This window comes from Gracilinanus agilis, chromosome 2 (genome assembly GCF_016433145.1).
Source record: "Gracilinanus agilis isolate LMUSP501 chromosome 2, AgileGrace, whole genome shotgun sequence".
Taxonomy (NCBI): Eukaryota; Metazoa; Chordata; class Mammalia; order Didelphimorphia; family Didelphidae; genus Gracilinanus; species Gracilinanus agilis.
The window spans coordinates 649,071,077-649,088,333 of NC_058131.1; the positions used below are offsets into that span (position 1 = coordinate 649,071,077).

At 35.6% G+C, this 17,257-nt stretch overlaps 1 protein-coding gene across 1 annotated transcript in view; it reads left to right on the plus strand.

Annotated features, from left to right (window-relative positions):
* Nucleotides 1-17,257, plus strand: part of R3HCC1L (R3H domain and coiled-coil containing 1 like) — a 113,334-nt gene that overhangs the window by 73,927 nt on the left and 22,150 nt on the right. The window contains exon 4 of the mRNA XM_044665746.1: nucleotides 16,717-16,892. Coding sequence (XP_044521681.1) covers nucleotides 16,717-16,892 — 176 coding nt within the window. The remainder of the gene's footprint in view (nucleotides 1-16,716; nucleotides 16,893-17,257) is intronic.

A 17,257-nucleotide genomic window follows, 5' to 3' on the forward strand; every position in this document is an offset into this window, starting at 1 on the left:
TATTTCTACCAATTTAGTTTCCTTAGAACCAAATACTTTAAAAATATAAATACCCCAGGGGAGGGTTGTAGCTCTCCATTCCTTAATGTGAATTTTTTTAGTCAGAAATATAAATAGAAGGCAGGGATATTTTTTTTTTGGTTTGGCAAAGCAGGCCTGGGTATAGTACCAGAGGTATATAGCAAGATAGGAATTTATCTGAAAAAGATCTTGTGAGATTTAGTAGACTATAAGTTCATTATGAGTTAATAATGTTATATGGCATCCCAAAAATCTAATACAATATTCTATATTAAGAAAGGCAGAGTATATAATGGTAAGGAGATAACACATTTGGAATTTTGTGGTCTGTTCTAGATACCACTTTTTTGGGTTTTGTTTTCTTTAAATTTACTTGGTTTTAACATTTCTTTTTGAAAAATTTTGACTTCCAAATTCTCTCCTTCCCTACCAAGCTATTGCTATCAATTATACAAGTGAAGTCACATAAAACATTTCCATATTAGCTATGTTGAAAAGGAAAAAAAGCTCAAAGAAATACAATAAAAGCAAGAAATATAAAGAAGGTGAAAAATCTGCTTCAATCTGAATCAATGAGCCTATGTACTTAGCTAGGATTATCTTCAGAAAACAGGCACAATCTGTCTCTAGATCTTTATGCAAAACCTTTTCAGAGTGGTACAATTTAATAGAGTACACACTCTTGTTTCAAGAACTCAAGAGTTTCTTTCATCCCATAATGAGTCATCAGAGAAGGACTTTGTGGATGAAACAAACATACATAACAGCCATCCACACATGTCGTGTGCTTGAATATATTTATTTGTAAGAAAAGGCTTTATTTTTGTTAATGGAGAAAGCTTCCATCAATACTCAGTGTTCATCAGCTTTTTGGAGATGGATAGCTTTTTTCATCATGGATCCTTTGAAATTCTTGTGGATCATTGTATTGATTAGAGTAACTAAGTCTTTCACATTTGATCATGGTTACAATATTGCTACAATGTTCTCCTAGTTCTGCTCACCTCACCTTGGTTCAGTTCATATAAACCTTCCCAAGTTTTTCTGAAACTATCCTTCTTATCATTTTTAAAAAAAAGTTTATAGTTTATTATTTATTTTGGACATTTTAAAAAATTTGAATTTCAAATTTTCTCCCTTTCCCAGCTCCTCCACCACCCACTGAGAAGGCAATTATGATATCAACTGTTCATGTGAAATCATGCAAAACATATTTCCCCATCAGCCATGTCACCAAAAAAAGCAAGAAAATAAAGTGACAAAATTATGCTTTAATTTGCACTCAGAATTTATCATTTCTTTCTCTGGAAGTTAGTATCATTTTTCATCATGAATTGGAATTATTTTAATATTGGTCAGAGTAGCTAAGTCTTACAATTGATCATCTTTACAATATATTGTTGCTGTGTACAGTGCTGCCCTGGTTCTTCTTACTTCATTGTGCATCTCAGTTTATTTGGATCTTCCCAGGTTTTCTCTGAAACCATTCTCCTTGTCATTTCTTATAAAACAATAGCATTCCATCCCAATCTGTATCATATCTTGTTCAGCCATTCTCCAATTGGTGAACATCCCCTCAATTTCTAATTCTTTGCCACCACAAAAAGAGCTGCTTTAAGTATTTTTATTCATATAGGTCCTTTTCCTTTCTCTTTTCTCTTTGGGATACAGATCTAGTAGTACTATTGCATGGGTGAAAGGGTATACACAGTCTTATAGCTCTTTGGGCATAATACCATTCCAAGCCCTATGCTTCTTTAACCTGGTAGCTGCCAGATCTTGTGTGAAAACAAACTCAGTGGTATTTGAATGGTTTCTTTCTGGCTATTTGCCGTATTTTCTCCTTGACTTAGGAACTCTAAAATTTGTTTGTAATATTCCTGGGTATTTTTATTTGAGGATTTCTTTCAGGAGGTGATCGGTGGATTCTTTCGTTGTTTTACCTGGTGGATCTCAGAGGGTCAGTTTTCCTTTATAATTTATTAAAATATGTTGTCTAAGCTCTTTCTTTGAATCTGTCTTTCAGGTAATCCAGTAATTCTTAAATTATCTTTCCTTAATCTATTTGCCAGGCCATTTGTTTTTCCAATGAGTATTTCACAATTTTGTTTTTCATTCTTTTGATTTTGTTTTGTTCTTTCTTGATATCTCATAGAGTCATTAGTTCTCATTTGTCTAATTCTAATTTTTATGGAATTATTTTCTTCATTGAGCTTTTGTACCCCTTTTTTTATTTGGCCAATTCTGGTTTTTGCCAAGTTGTTTTTACCTAGCTGCTAATTGCCCTCTCATAATTTTCTTGCATCGCTCTTATTTCTTTCCCCAATTTTTCCTCCACTACTTTTATTTCTTTAACTCTTTCAGGAATTCATGTTGGGCTTATGTCCAATTTGCATGGTTGTTTTCTTTGAGGATTTGCCTGTAGCTGTTTCTCTGAGTTTGTATTTTGGTCTTAACATTAGCAGCTCTTTGTGGTCAAATTCTGTTTTCTGCTGTTTGGTCATTTTTCCAACCAATTTCTTGACTTTGAACTTTATATTAAAGTTGGGCTGTACACAACTGAGAGTGGGGAGGCATTGTCCCAAAGCTTCAGGATTTTTCATGTTGCTGTTTTCAGGACATCCAAAGGAGTATGATTCAGGGAGAGGTATATTCATTGCTCTCCTGGTATGTGCTCTGGTCTTTACTCAGAAAGAGCCCCTGCTATCCTGCAGCTACAAGCACTAACTCTTGGCCTTAAGACTGTGACCAGGGCCCCTCTTGTCCTGTAGCCAGAAGCACTAGTGCCCCTTTCTGCCTTGGAACTGTGATTAGAACTCCTGATCCCTTGTGATTTATCATAAGTACTTCTCTCTGTCCTGAAACTATAACCTAGAATTGCAGATAGACAACAGAGTTACTGTAAGTCTCAGGGGTTCTGCCCCAAGTGCCAGTGTGGAATCTCCTATAATTTCTTTCTGACCAGTTGTCTAACCCCCTTACCATCTCTGGGCTGAGAAGCTCCCAAAGCTACTCCTACCACACTGTCACTTCCATCTCCAAGGCCTCACACTGGTGTTGCCATCATGTGGACTTTAAGCTGGACCCCACCCCAATGTCACAAGACCTTTTCTGAAGATCTCCTAAATTTCTTTGGCCGAAAAGGTATGTCACCCAAATTTTTGTTGGGCCTAATGCTCCAGAATTCCATTTGAGGCATTATTTTAAAGTCGCTTCAAGGAGGGGAAGGTTAGGAGAGTTCAGATGACTTGCTGCCTATACCCAGCCAATTTGAATACCACATTTTTGGAAGATTATTGACAAACTAGAAAATACCTAGTGGAAGGTGGCCAAAATGATGAGAGATTTGGGAATTTTTAACTTGGAGAAGAGAAAGTTTAATGGAAAGAGCAGTGATTTTAGAATCAGAGGACCAGAGTTCAAAGTCCTATCTCTGATGCTTCTTATCTATATTGACATTGGGCAAATCTCTCAGCCTCCTTAATACTCAGTTTTGTCATCTGTAAAATGAGGTTGGACTAAATAACCTGTGACGTCTCTTCCAACCAGAAATAATGTTATTTCTTTTATTGATAGGGTTACCAAAGTAGTAGAACAAAGAATCATTATAGATATGTTACTTAAATTTTTATTTTTTCTATATTTTTTATTCTGTGCTTAAATGCCAAAAAATATATATTTACAGACACATCAGAATACAAAATAGAGGATTCTATGTGAAAGAGAATCTCCATTTTATACAGCTTGTTTCAAAAAAGTATAATAATAATAAAAAAGTATATGATACATTCTACATGTTTGAAGATTGTCCCACTTATCAGTGCTTTCTTCTGAATATCTGTTCCTTTATGTGCAAATTTTAAAAAGTCAAAATGACTTCTTTTACAGAATACATGAATTTAGATCCCCAAATTGTTACTGTCCGTTTTAGGATCTCTATTTTAAGAAATATTTTTGAGTTTTCCTTTTTTTAAAAAATGTATTAGCACTGGTTTTACCCATGAGTCAAAGTAATCAAAGCAACTTGAGCTTATGAATGGAAGAAGAGGAAAAGTTGTGCCAATAATTTTTAAAAATCAAATCTTATAAAGTAGTTTTTTTTTTTTTTTCCAAATAGTACAAGTAATTGGCCTCCCCCCAAATACACACAGTTATTTGTGCAGGCACTAGTCATTGATTTCAGTATGCGCATTCTGACCATCTCCCAGGTAGAAGGCACTCTGCAAGGGAAGCAAGATTCTTAGCCCTAACCTTCAAGGAGATTAGTGGAATTAGAGAAATAAGACTGAGACACAGATATTGCTTAGAACTACAGAAATAATCACAAAATATTGTATGACAAGCACCATGAAAATAAGAATTCATAGTACAAGATCCCTTTAGGAAGCAGCAAGTAGTGTTTGAGCCCAGCCTTCAAGGAGTTTTTCTTTTGTAAAGGGTATGGGATATTTGCATTCCAAATATAATAGGGCCCTCATACTTGTAGGGGATGTGTTCCAAGATCTAGGGATGGCAGAAGCCACAGATATAAACAAACATCTGCTCACCCTATATATAATAATATTTTTTTGCATTTACATACATATAATAAAGTTTGATTAACACAGTAAGACATTAGTAATAATAAAGTATATTATACATCTGTGGAAGATACATTATTATAAAACCCCTGAGTGGATGCCAGAAACTGTGGGCAGTTCTCACTTTAATTTTTAACATCTGTATTATCTTTACTGTATAGTACTATGCTCTCTCTCTCTCTCCTTGCCCCTGTCCTTTGACTCACTCCCTCATCCCCCTGTGGATGAGTGAGTGAGGCTTAAAAAAACCCTTCCAAGTGAAAGCAGAAGAACTGATACACAAAATGACTTCTACCATGTTGCTGAGAGAGGAGACCTTTGCCTCACTCTGCCCACCTGTATGTCTTTCTTCCATCTGTCTGTTTTGGCCTAGTCCCAACACTGTTCCCTCATCTCCTGATGGTCTTCTTCCCATTTCTCTTTTTTCCTTGTGGGTAATTGAAACCATTGAAAGCTAAACTGTGGATAAAGGGAAACTACCATATAAGAAACAGCTTGAGAAAAAAATCCCAGAGCTAAGAGATAAGATAGATTTATTGTCTAGTTTGATTAGATTACAGAGTACAGGGAAGTAGGGGGAAATAATGCTGGCTTGGTTGTTTGGAGCCAGATCTTGGAGTGCAGTGGAGAGCATCTAAAGGTATGCAAATTTGGAGGAGATATATGAATTCTGTAAGATGGTGGGGGGAAAAAAGTGTTTTGATGTAATTGATAATATGTCTATTGGAATTATTAGCTAGGGTTTATTAGTGATTTTGAGCCAGTAGAAAAGTAAAATGGATCTGAATAAATGTCTAGTTGGGAATGGGATTAAGACTAGGCCAATCACTTTATTTTCTTGATCTGTATTCACCTGTCCCCATAAAATAGCCAAAATATTTAACAAATTATTCATTCCTTTTTGTAGCACTTCTCTCATAAGAAGTAAAAGGCAAATATATTTCTTTTTAAAAATAAATGGATAGTTCTGTTTTCATGTCATCTACATTTACAACTGAAATTTTTAAAGTTCAGCAAAATTAATCATCACATTGAAAAAGTCTAAAATTCTCTTTTCCATACCCAGTTCAATAAAGAAGGGAGGGGAAGGAGAGACAGATGTATTTAGTCAGTTAAGCAGTCCTGTGTAGATCTCAACCCATCCTTAAAAAACTTTCACTTGTTCCTCCCATCTCACCCCCTCAGGCTATTATAACTGGATCTCCCTGATTTTCATAATTAACTTCTAGGGGAAAAGCTATCTATCTGTACTTGTTGCATCTCCTTTTTCTTCTCCTATTAACTGCTTTGGGTATACACTTCTTAGCAAACATGAAATAGCATATATCTTGTCCTCACTTGACAGAGAAGCGGAAAAACATTAGCTTGAAGTTGATGTCCATAGTAGTGATTAGGAGGAAATTGCTAACTACTAAGAGTACTGTTACTTCTATTCATGCTCTCTAAATTTGGCACAATCTAATCAGTAGTATAGAACACATGATCTGAAGCACTTATTCCAATTCTTCTTGTACCCATGAGTTGAATGAATCTCCAGAGTGTTGCTACTTGGTCACCTAAGGAATCAAAGATGTATCTCAAAGAAGTAAATGATTGTCTTTCTGGATGCTGTGCTTTCTCACAAGAAACCTACCAGTGTGCTTCCTTATGGTAGCCAATTGTTATTCAATAATCAGCTAGACTCAATTAGCTTTTTAGAAAAGGAATATTTACTTTGGTGGTATTATTTATGTTCCACACACATACATCATGCTACTACCAATATATGTCAAGAGAAAGTGGATTCAAGCTTAGAACACAACTGACAATGGAGATAACCCATAACTCCTAGAAGTCTGGGAGCAGCTAGTTAGATTAGAGGGTAGAGCACTGGGCTTGGAAACAGGAAGATTCCACTTCATGAATTCAAGTCTGACTTCAGATGCTTACTAACTTTGTGACCTGAGCAAGTTATTTTGCCTTAGTGTTTTTGTGGGGGAGGAGGACTTTTTTTTTTTTTTAATAAGCTAGAGAAAGAAATGTTAAAACTATTCCTTTTTTTTGCCAAGAAAACCCCAAATGGGATCATGAAGAGTCCCATTGTGTCTGAACAACCAAGACCATGATGTTTTGAGGAAAAGCACTAGGTTGGAAATTGACAGTCATTCAATCAGCAATTATTAAAGCATACATTATGTGTCAGGCACTATGCTAGATGGAGAAGACCTGGGTTATAGTCTTCTTGTGCCCCTAACTGGTTTTATGACCTTGAGTAAGTCAGTTTCTCTAGACCTTGTTTCCTTATCTCTACAATGTGGATAATACTTCTTCCCTGTCCTCTTCACAGAAGTGTTTTTATACTCAAAAAAGATAGTGGCACCAAAGCATTTTATAAAGTATGAAGCGTATGTGAGTGTATGATTTGACTTGGGGCCTGAAGAGAATTCTTTTCCTCATCTGTGTTTCTCTTCTTATGGCACAAAACAAAACAAAACCATTCTTTTTTCTTTTTCTAAAGCAAATAAAAATAACAACTGGGGCATCTCCTTGTAGGTCAGCTATAAGTCATAGTAAAAGCAGGAGTGGTATCTTGAGATTATTTTCAAGGGCAGGCCCTTAGGCCATAAGAATACTAAACTGAGTTATTTTGAAGTTAATTGAGCTCTGATTCTATGACTTTGTAGGGATTATTCATGAATAAATGAAAGAGGGTTGCCGAAAGCTTAGATCTGATCCAGTGTTTTATGAACAGAAGGGCTTGCCACTGGTACACACCTCAGTGTATGCTTCTGAGCCAGAAATCAGATGTTCATTCATACTGGTTCACAGGTTGCTGGATTCCCTGATCAAATCAAAATCGAAGTTCCAAATATTCTCCTTCTATCACCACTTCCTGTCACCTTTGTCAATCTCTCACTCTTCTTCCTCCCAGAAATATTTCAGATCAGTCTAATATAATCTAAAATTCATATAAAGAGTTTGCTGCTAACCTCTCTTTTCTCAGTAGTGTCAGTGCATGTTGTGCCTTTCCCCCACACTCAGCTACCATCATCAGGCTATATATATATGTACATGGCAGATATCCCCAACTAGCTTCTTATTCCTTTTGTTCCTGACATAGCATGAAGCAGAGCAGGCACTTTATATTTGCTCAGGAAAGTTACATATTGAAAGGAAAAACTATGTTGGCCCAACTAAGTGAACTGGAAGTGGCATTATTGGATCCTCCAGCACAGACAGGAGCAGTAGATGAGGAAGCTACTGGTAGATCTCTTAGCAGGCTGCTGCCACTTTGTATAACTCTTAAAGATGTTGAGGATTCTGTAGGGCAGTAATGTCAAAGTGAAATGGAAACAAATCCCTGTAGATTACATACTGACTTTAGAAAAATACAAATTGGCATTTGTATTGTATTTTTATTCATTTTGTTAAACATTTCCCAATTACACTGTAATCTGGTTTGGGCCTCTTTTGCTATAGAGAATGAGAAGAGTATATTCAGCAGCAACAGCCCCTCTTTGATTCTGTTCAAGAAGTTGATAGGTTTGTAGGATTTAGAACTGGAAGGGGCATTAAAAATCATTTCTACTCTTTTATTGTGCAGATGATCCTAGGGGATTAAGTGACTCATCCAAATAATAACAAAGCTAACCTGTGAAGCCAGGTCCTCTGATTTCTAATCCAGCATCATTTCTACTTCACTGCTCTGTCTCTCAGACCCAACTTAATTTCAAGGCTTCAGAGAAATGAAAAGTAGTTAGTTAGACCTAAAAAAAAAAAAAATTAGGGACTTGAAGTCCCTTCTGAACATTCTGGGATTCATAAGGAATTCTGAACTTAGAATTGTGTCCTCTAGAATTCTATAAGATTCAGAACAAAAAATAAGTATCTTGATATTACTGTTAATGTTGGGGTAACTGGATTTAGTCAGAAGAAAAATCTGAACCAATGGAAAAAGAAGACGTTCCTGAAGAAACTTAATTCTGCAGACTAGGAAATCAAGTTAAGATCCATATGGTAATAATATCAAGAGCTAAGGCTAGGCTGGCCTGTTAGGCTTCTTGATCTCTTTCTCACCTTTCCCCATAGGTGGTCAAAATATTTAACTAATAAGTCATTTCACTTTGTACTGAGAAATAGGTAAGAAGAAGATATTTTTCTTTTTTAATCCAGTGTCATCTGCAAATTTGATAAACATGAAAAAGATGTAAATATGAAAGGCTACAGACAGCTTCCTCAGATACTTGGCTAGAGACCTCCCTTCAATCTGAACCCATTTTTAGACTGTTATTTGGGTCTGGCCAATCAGCTATTTCAGAATCACCTAACTATGCCATAATTCTCAATGTTGGTGAAGTATTGGCATGCATGCCACACTAGCATTGGGATGCTGCTTTGTTCCCCTCTTCCCAGCAGGTGAGGACATTTTTTGCATGTCCTGTCCCTCTGTCCAGCTGCCCAAAATGAGGTACTTCCTCCCTCCACTCTCTGGGGTAATGCAGGGGGCTTGAAGTTGCAGTTTGGGCACGCAAACTTGAAAACCTTTGCCAACTCTTGATTCAGCTCATATACCTTTTTTTTTTTTCCTGCAGAGAACATGACAAAATCAAATGTTTTGCCAAAGTCTAGACATATTTTTTCTAAAGCATTCTCTTGATATGCTATCATCTTTCTATTCCCTCCTCACTAGCACACCAACCTCTCCAGCTCTAATAGATGAAGTTTATCTTGTTGGAGAACCAGGCCTACATACTACTTCCCAGCCATTGCCTTACTATGTTACTACCTACATCCATCATAACTTATATATCTAATAGGTCAGCTTTCAACTTTCCTTGAAAGGAACAAAGTTTCCATTACACTTGTATACCACTCAGCCCTTCTAGCTAGTCCTTTAAGTGTATTATTTTTTCCCATTAGAATATAAGCTCATTGAAGGCAAAGATTGTCTTCCTTGCAGCACATAGTTTGTCCAGACCTTATTACTTGAATCCATCAAGGGCAGCTATCTGCTAAGTAGGGGTTCAAACTTTCTTTGATCCTTTGTTTCCTAACATGCTTTAAAAATAAAAAGCACTTTTTTTTGTTCTTGGCATTTATTTCTAACCTTAGTTTACTCTGAGCTTTGGCACTATTCTTATAGTACCATACCATGCTTTTTTATTTGCTTTCCCCACTACTTCTCTTTCACTTCTACCTTACATATATGCCTTTTAAAAATTGAAAGTCAGATTCCCTGGCTTTCTTTTCCATCATGAATGCCAAGATGGAACAATCTTTTCTGAAAGGTTCCCATCTTTAGTACTTAAGTCATGGATTTTTTCTTGTTGGCCAAAATCAAGTCCAGAATAACATTTTCTTATGTTGTTTCTTCTAACTTTTGAAGGAAGAAATCTTAAGGGGGAAAAAGGCCAATTTATTAACTGCCTTGAATTTGACAGAGTTCTAAGAGATATTTGGATAATTAAAGTCTCCTATCACTATTTTTTCGATTTTCATGCCAGGCTTGTTATCTATATTCATGTTTCATATTTATTTCCCTTTATTTTTCTTTGGAATTCCCTTGGAACACCTCATTTATTTCCTCCTTTCCAGTGGTCTGTGGGATGTTCCCACATTATCACTTCTGTTGGTCTTTATCCAAATACTTTTGTACCCTATTTCTCCCTACTTTGGTTCCTGGATTTCTTTATACGATTCTATCTTTTTAATATACCATTCACTGCCCTTCTTTATTGATTCTGTTCCTTTTGAGTAAGATAGATCCTTTCAGAACCATATTCCAGCCATGATCCTCCTCTCACCAAATTTCACTGAAATAAAATTTCCTTTCTTGTATTGGGATATCAGTTCATCTTCTTTAAAATTACTTATACTTTGTAATGTTTGTGTAGAAATATCTAAGATCATAGATATTCAATACTGAATTCTTCCTTGGATTTTTATCTCTTGGGAATTTTTAGATATTCTTACCATTATTCTTCATGTTGATCCTGTTACCCTCTGTGATATCTAACTTGGCAGAGGCAATTTTCTTCTACCTTTCCTTTTTTAGTTCTAATCATATTTGCCAGAATACAGTAACTATGTATTTGTCAACCTCCCTGACCAACTGTCATTCCTTTATTTTAAGCTGTTGTCCAGGAATCTAAATCCTGTTCTGAACCTCCAGCTTAATCAATTGTTCACTTCCCAAGTCTTGCCTTTCTCTTCTGAAGCCCTTAAAATCAGCAGTTCTGATGAAAACCTATGTCCTTAAAGTCTTCAGTTTCTTGCCCAGGAAGTCATAATTCCCCACAATACTTTCAAATTTTCTTGTAGCAGCATCATTTGTTTTTACATGAATCGCCAGATATGATTTCTCTTCAAAACTAATACACATTATTAACTTGGAGAACTTAATTTCCAAGATACTTTGCAAGGTAGTCATGTCAATAGATAATCATCAAAATGCTGTTCAGGATTTACTCTGCCTTTATATAGAGTATTGTACACAAATTAACAGTACATCATAGTGTTGATGCTGGAACTTTTGGATGTCTTTCCCTTTTTGGTTAGCTTGCTCAATTCTTTTGTTGACGTTTCACTTTAAATATAGAATTAGAGGTATATAATGATTCTTTTTCCAACTGTATATTCCATACTTTTGGGGGGGGCATGAAACAGGTACTTAAATTTTTATTGCATATATATGTATATATATTGTTACATATAATATTTTATTATCTTAAACATTCATTTTATTTATGTATTTCCTTTTATTTTTAGATTATAATATTTTATTTTTTAGAAAAATTTTCCATGGTTACATGATTCATGTTCTTACTTTCCCCTTCACCACCACCACCACCCATAGCCCATGCACATTTCCACTGGTTTTAATATATGTCATACATCAAGACCTATTTCCATATTATTGATAGTTGCATTGGTGTGGTCATTTCGAGTCTACATCCCAAATTATGTTTGCATCAACCCATGTGTTCAAGCAGTTGTTTTTCTTCTGTGTTTCCACTCCTATAGTTCTTTCTCTGAATGTGGGTAGCGTTCAATTTTCAGAATTGTCCTGGGTCATTGCATTGCTGCTAGTACAGAAGTCCATTACATTTGATTTTACCGTAGTGTATCAGTCTCTGTGTAAAATGTTCTCCTGGTTCATCTCCTTTTACTCTGCATCAATTTCTGGAGGTCTTTCCAGTTCACATGGAATTCTTCCAGTTCATTATTCCTTTGAGCACAGTAGTATTCCATCACCAGCATATACCACAATTTGTTCAGCCATTCCCCAATTGAAGGGCATACCCTTGTCTTCTAGTTTTTTGCCACCACAAAGAGCAAAGCTATAAATATTTTTGTACATGTCTTTTTCCCTATGATCTCTTTGGGGTACAAACCCAGCAATGGTTTGGCTGGATTGAAGGGCAGGCAGTCTTTTAGAGCTCTTTGGGCATAGTTCCAAATTGCCATCCAGAATGGTTGGATCAGTTCACAACTCCACCAGCAATGCATTAATGTCTCAATTTTGCCACATCCCCTCCAACATTTATTACTCTCACCTGCTATCATTTTAGCCAATCTACTAGGTGTGAGGTGGTACCTCAGAGTTGTTTTGATTTGCATTTCTCTGATTATTAGAGATTTAGAACACTTTCTCATGTGTTTATTGATAATTTTGATTTCTTTATCTGAAAATTGCTTATTCATATCCCTTACCCATTTATCAATTGGGGAATGGCTTGGTTTTTTATACAATTGATTTAGCTCCTTGTATATTTGAGTAATTAGACCTCTGTCAGAGTTTTTTGTTATAAAGATTTTTTCCCAATTTGTTGTTTCCCTTCTGATTTTGGTTGCATTGTTTTTGTTTGTACAAAAGCTTTTTAATTTAATTATAATCAACATTATTTACTTTACATTTTGTAATTTTTTCTAACTCTTGCTTGGTTTTAAAATTTTCCCTTTCCCATATCTCTAGGATTTTTTAAATAGACCATCGTATCATCTGCAAAGAGTGATAACTCAGTCTCCTTATTGCCTATTTTAATACCTTCAATTTCTTTTTTTTCTCTAATTGCTACTGCTAGTGTTTCTAGTATAATGTTGAATAATAGAGATGATAATGGGCATCCTTGTTTCACTCCTGATCTTATTGGGAAGGCTTCTAATTTTTCCCCATTGCATATGATGCTTGTTGATGGTTTTAGATATATTCTATTTATTATTTTTAGGAAAGGTCCTTCTATTCCTATACTTTCTAGTGTTTTCAACAAGAATAGATGTTGTATTTTATCAAAAGCTTTTTCAGCATCTGTTGAAATAATCATGTGGTTTTTGTTGGTTTGCTTGTTGATATGGTCAATTATGTGAATGGTTTTCTTAATATTGAACCATCCTTGCATTCCTGGTATAAATCCCACCTGATCATAATGAATAACCCTCTGGATTACTTGCTGGAGTCTTTTTGCTAGTATTCTGTTTAAGATTTTTGCTTCTATATTCATTAAGGAGATTGGTCTGTAGTTTTCTTTCTCTGTTTTTGTTCTGCCTGGCTTTGGGATCAGTACCATATTTGTGTCATAAAAGGAGTTTGGTAGAACTCCTTCTTTGCTTATTATGTCAAATAGTTTGTATAGTATTGGGATTAGTTGTTCTTTGAAGGTTTGATAAAATTCACTTGTGAATCCATCTGGTCCTGGGGATTTTTTCTTAGGGAGTTCTTTGATGGCTTGTTCAATTTCTTTTTCTGATATGGGATTATTTAAGTATTCTATTTCTTTTACTGTCAATCTAGGCAATTTATATTTTTGTAAATATTCATCCATCTCACCTAAGTTACTATATTTATTGCGATATAATTTGGCAAAATAGTTTTTAATGATTGCCTTGATTTCTTCTTCATTAGAGGCGAGGTCTCCCTTTTCATCTTTGATACTGATGATTTGGTTTTCTTCTTTCCTTTTTTAAATTAGATTGACCAGTACTTTGTCTATTTTATCTGTTTTTTCAAAGTACCAGCTTCTAGTCTTATTTATTAATTCAGTAGTTCTTTTACTTTCAATTTTATTGATTTCTCCTTTAATTTTTATAATCTCTAATTTAGTCTTTAAATGGGGTTTTTTAATTTGTTCCCTTTCTAGTTTTTGATTTGCATGCCCAGTTCATTGATCTTTGTCCTCTCTAATTTGTTAATACATGCACTCAAGGATATAAATTTCCTCCTGAGTACTGCCTTAGCTGCATCCCACAGATTTTGGTAGGATGTCTCTCATCATTGTCATTCTCTTCAGTGAAATTATTGATTGTTTCTATGATTTGTCCTTTAACTAACTGGTGGTTTTAGAGAATCATATTATTTAATTTCCAATTAGTTTTTTATTTGTTTATCCATGTACCCTTACTAATTATTATTTTTATTGCATTATTATCTGAAAAGGTTACATTTATTATTTCTGCTCTTTTGCATTTGTTTGCAATGTTTCTATGCCCTATTACATGGTCAATCTTTGTGACTGTACCATGTGCAGCTGAAAAGAAGGTGTATTCCTTTTTGTTCCTATTTATTTTCCTCCACATATCTATTAAATCTAATTTTTCTAGCATTTCATTCACCTCTCTTATCTCTTTCTTATTTATTTTTTAGTTTGATTTATCTAGATCTGAAAGAGGAATATTTAGATCTCCCACTAGTATAGTTTTACTATCCATTTCCTTCTTGAGCTCTGCCAGTTTCTCCTTTAGGAATTTGGATGCTATATCATTTGTTGCATACATGTTGAGTACTGTTATTTCCTCATTGTCTATACTGCCTCTTATCAGGATGTAATTTCCTTCCCTATCTCTTTTTTTTTTTTAAACCCTTGTACTTCGGTATATTGTCTCATAGGTGGAAGATTGGTAAGGGTGGGCAATGGGGGTCAAGTGACTTGCCCAGGGTCACACAGCTGGGAAGTGTCTGAGGCCGGGTTTGAACCTAGGACCTCCTGTCTCTAGGCCTGACTCTCACTCCACTGAGCTACCCAGCTGCCCCTCCCTATCTCTTTTAACCAGATCTATTTTTACTTCGGCTTTGTCAGAAATCATGATTGCCACTCCTGTCTTCTTTTTCTCAGTTGAAGCCCAAAAGATTTTGCTCCAGCCATTGACCTTAAACCTGTGTATGTTCACCTGCCTCATGTGTGTTTCTTGTAGACAACATATGGTAAGATTTTGGTTTCTAATCCACTGTGCTATTTGCTTCCATTTTAATGGGAGAGTTCATCTCATTCACGTTCAGAGTTATAATTATCAGTTGTGTATTCGCCAACATTTTGATATCCTCTCCTAGTTCTATCCCTTCTTCTTATGCTATTTCCTTTTAAACCAGTGGTTTGTTTTAGAGCAGTCCCTCTTGTCCCCTCCCTTGATTTACTTCCCTTTCCACCCCTCCTTTATTCCACTCTTTTTATTTTTTAAGGCCTAATGAATTCCTTCACTCCTCTCCTCCCCTCCCTTTTTTTACCTCCCCACTCCTCTGTTCCCCTTGGTTTATCCCTTCTGACTTTCTCAGTAGGGTTAGATAGAATTCTATATCCCAATGGATATAGCTACTCTTCTCTCTTAGGGTTAATTCTGCTGAGAGTAAGGTTTAAATATTACCTATTAATGCTCTCTTCCTCTCCTTATAATAGTATTAATCCCCTCCCCTTCCCATGCCCTCTTTGTGTGGTAAGGAATATCCTATTTTTCTTATTCATTCAAGTTTCTCTTGGTGCCATCTACTATTCACCCCCCTCCTTTTTTTCCCTGTATCATCTTAGACCATTTAGTATTCCAACCTCTCCCTATGAATAATTCTTCTAATTACTATAATATTGAATACAGTTTTTGAGAATTACACATAACATTTCTCCATATAGGAATAGAAATAATTTGATCTTGCTGAAGCCCTTAAAGAGGTAAATCTAAAAATAAGATTTTTCTTTCTCTCCCCTCTGTTTCTTATTTACCTTTTTTATGTTTCTCTTGGTTTTTGTGGTTGGATATCAAACTTTCCATTTAGTCCTGGTCTTTTCTGTGTAAATACTTGGAAACCTTCTATCTTTTCGAATGCCCATTCTTTCCCCTGGAAGTATTTAGTCAGTTTACATGGGTAGGTGATCCTTGGTTGTAGACCCAGTTCTCTTGCCTTTCTGAATATCGTATTCCAAGCCTTCTGGTCTTGTAGTGTGGAGGCTGCCACATCCTGTGTGATCCTGATTGGTGCTCCTTAATATCTGAATAGTCTCTTTCTGGCTTCTTGTAATTTTTTTTTTTTTAACTTGGAAGCTCTTGAATTATTTCTGGGGGTTGTCTTTTCAGGGTCTATTGTAGAGGGTGATCTATGGATCCTTTCAATGTCTATATTGCCCTCTTGTTGAAGAACATCAGGGCAGTTTTGTTGAATAATTTCTTGTAGCGTGGAGTCCAAATTTCTATTAATTTCTGCTTTTTTCAGGAAGACCAATGATTCTCAGATTGTCTCTTCTAGACCTGTTTTATTGTTCTGTCAATTTCTCATTGAGATATTTCATGTTTCCTTCTAGTTTATCAGTCTTTTGGCTTTGCTTTATTTGTTCTTGCTGTCTTGAGAGACCATTGGCTTCTACTTGCCCAATTCTGGTCTTTAGAGACTGGTTTTCTGCTATAATCCTTTGATTTTCCTTTTTGATTTGGTCTATTGTTTTTCATGGTTTCCTCCAATTTGCTTATCCTTTCGTTTGATTTTGGAGCATCTTTCCACAATGAATCTGATCAGTAAGCATAAAAATAACAAGTACCATTAATCCATCTCCTGAGCCAAGATCCATAGTTCATGCCCTAAAACATACCACTTTTAACTCACCACATTAATCAATCTTTTATTTACTCACATGTTGTCACAGAGATGTAACTTCAGCATCTAGTCCTATCTGTTCTCACTGGAAGTTCATTAAAAGTTCATACTGTTTTATAAAAAGCCTTATTCCCATCATCCTCAACATGTATGGTTTTAATAGCAAAAAAGCTAGAGGTAGGGAGCAGGGGCTACATGACCAGAGAAAATATCCCTATAGGAGAAGAATTTACAATGTTTTAGCTTAATGGCTTAGTCACTGATGTGCTTCCTCTTCTTCCTTAGTTATCAGGGAGTTCGAAGAACAGAACAAGTCTCCAGGAACCTAGATTTGATTATTTCAACTATGAACCTCCTGAAATTGACATCAGCGATTGTGAACTTCCTCATGTCATTGAAATCTATGACTTCCCTCAGGAATTTCGTACCGAAGACCTTCTGCGCGTCTTCTGCAGCTATCAGTGAGTATTCTCACATGGTTCGGGGTGGTAAGGAGGTTTGGGTGAAAGAATCTGTGGAAAGCCTTCTACAAATACCTACATGTCTTCATTTTTCCCAAGAATTACTCTAGCTTTAAGTCTTACATAGTTAACCCAAAGTGTGGATTTTTTTTTTTAACGATAACATCATCAAAAGTAACTCTCCACAATAATGACTTTTAAACTCTTCCAAGCTTTACAAGACACCCTGTGAATCAGATAATTTCTCACTCAAAGATCTGTTGCCCTTGATTTGCTTTCTTTACATTTATTCCTTTGAATGATGGAATAGTTGCCATTTGGCCTTGCTATTTTGTCTGAGATCTTAAAGGAATCCATCATGTCTG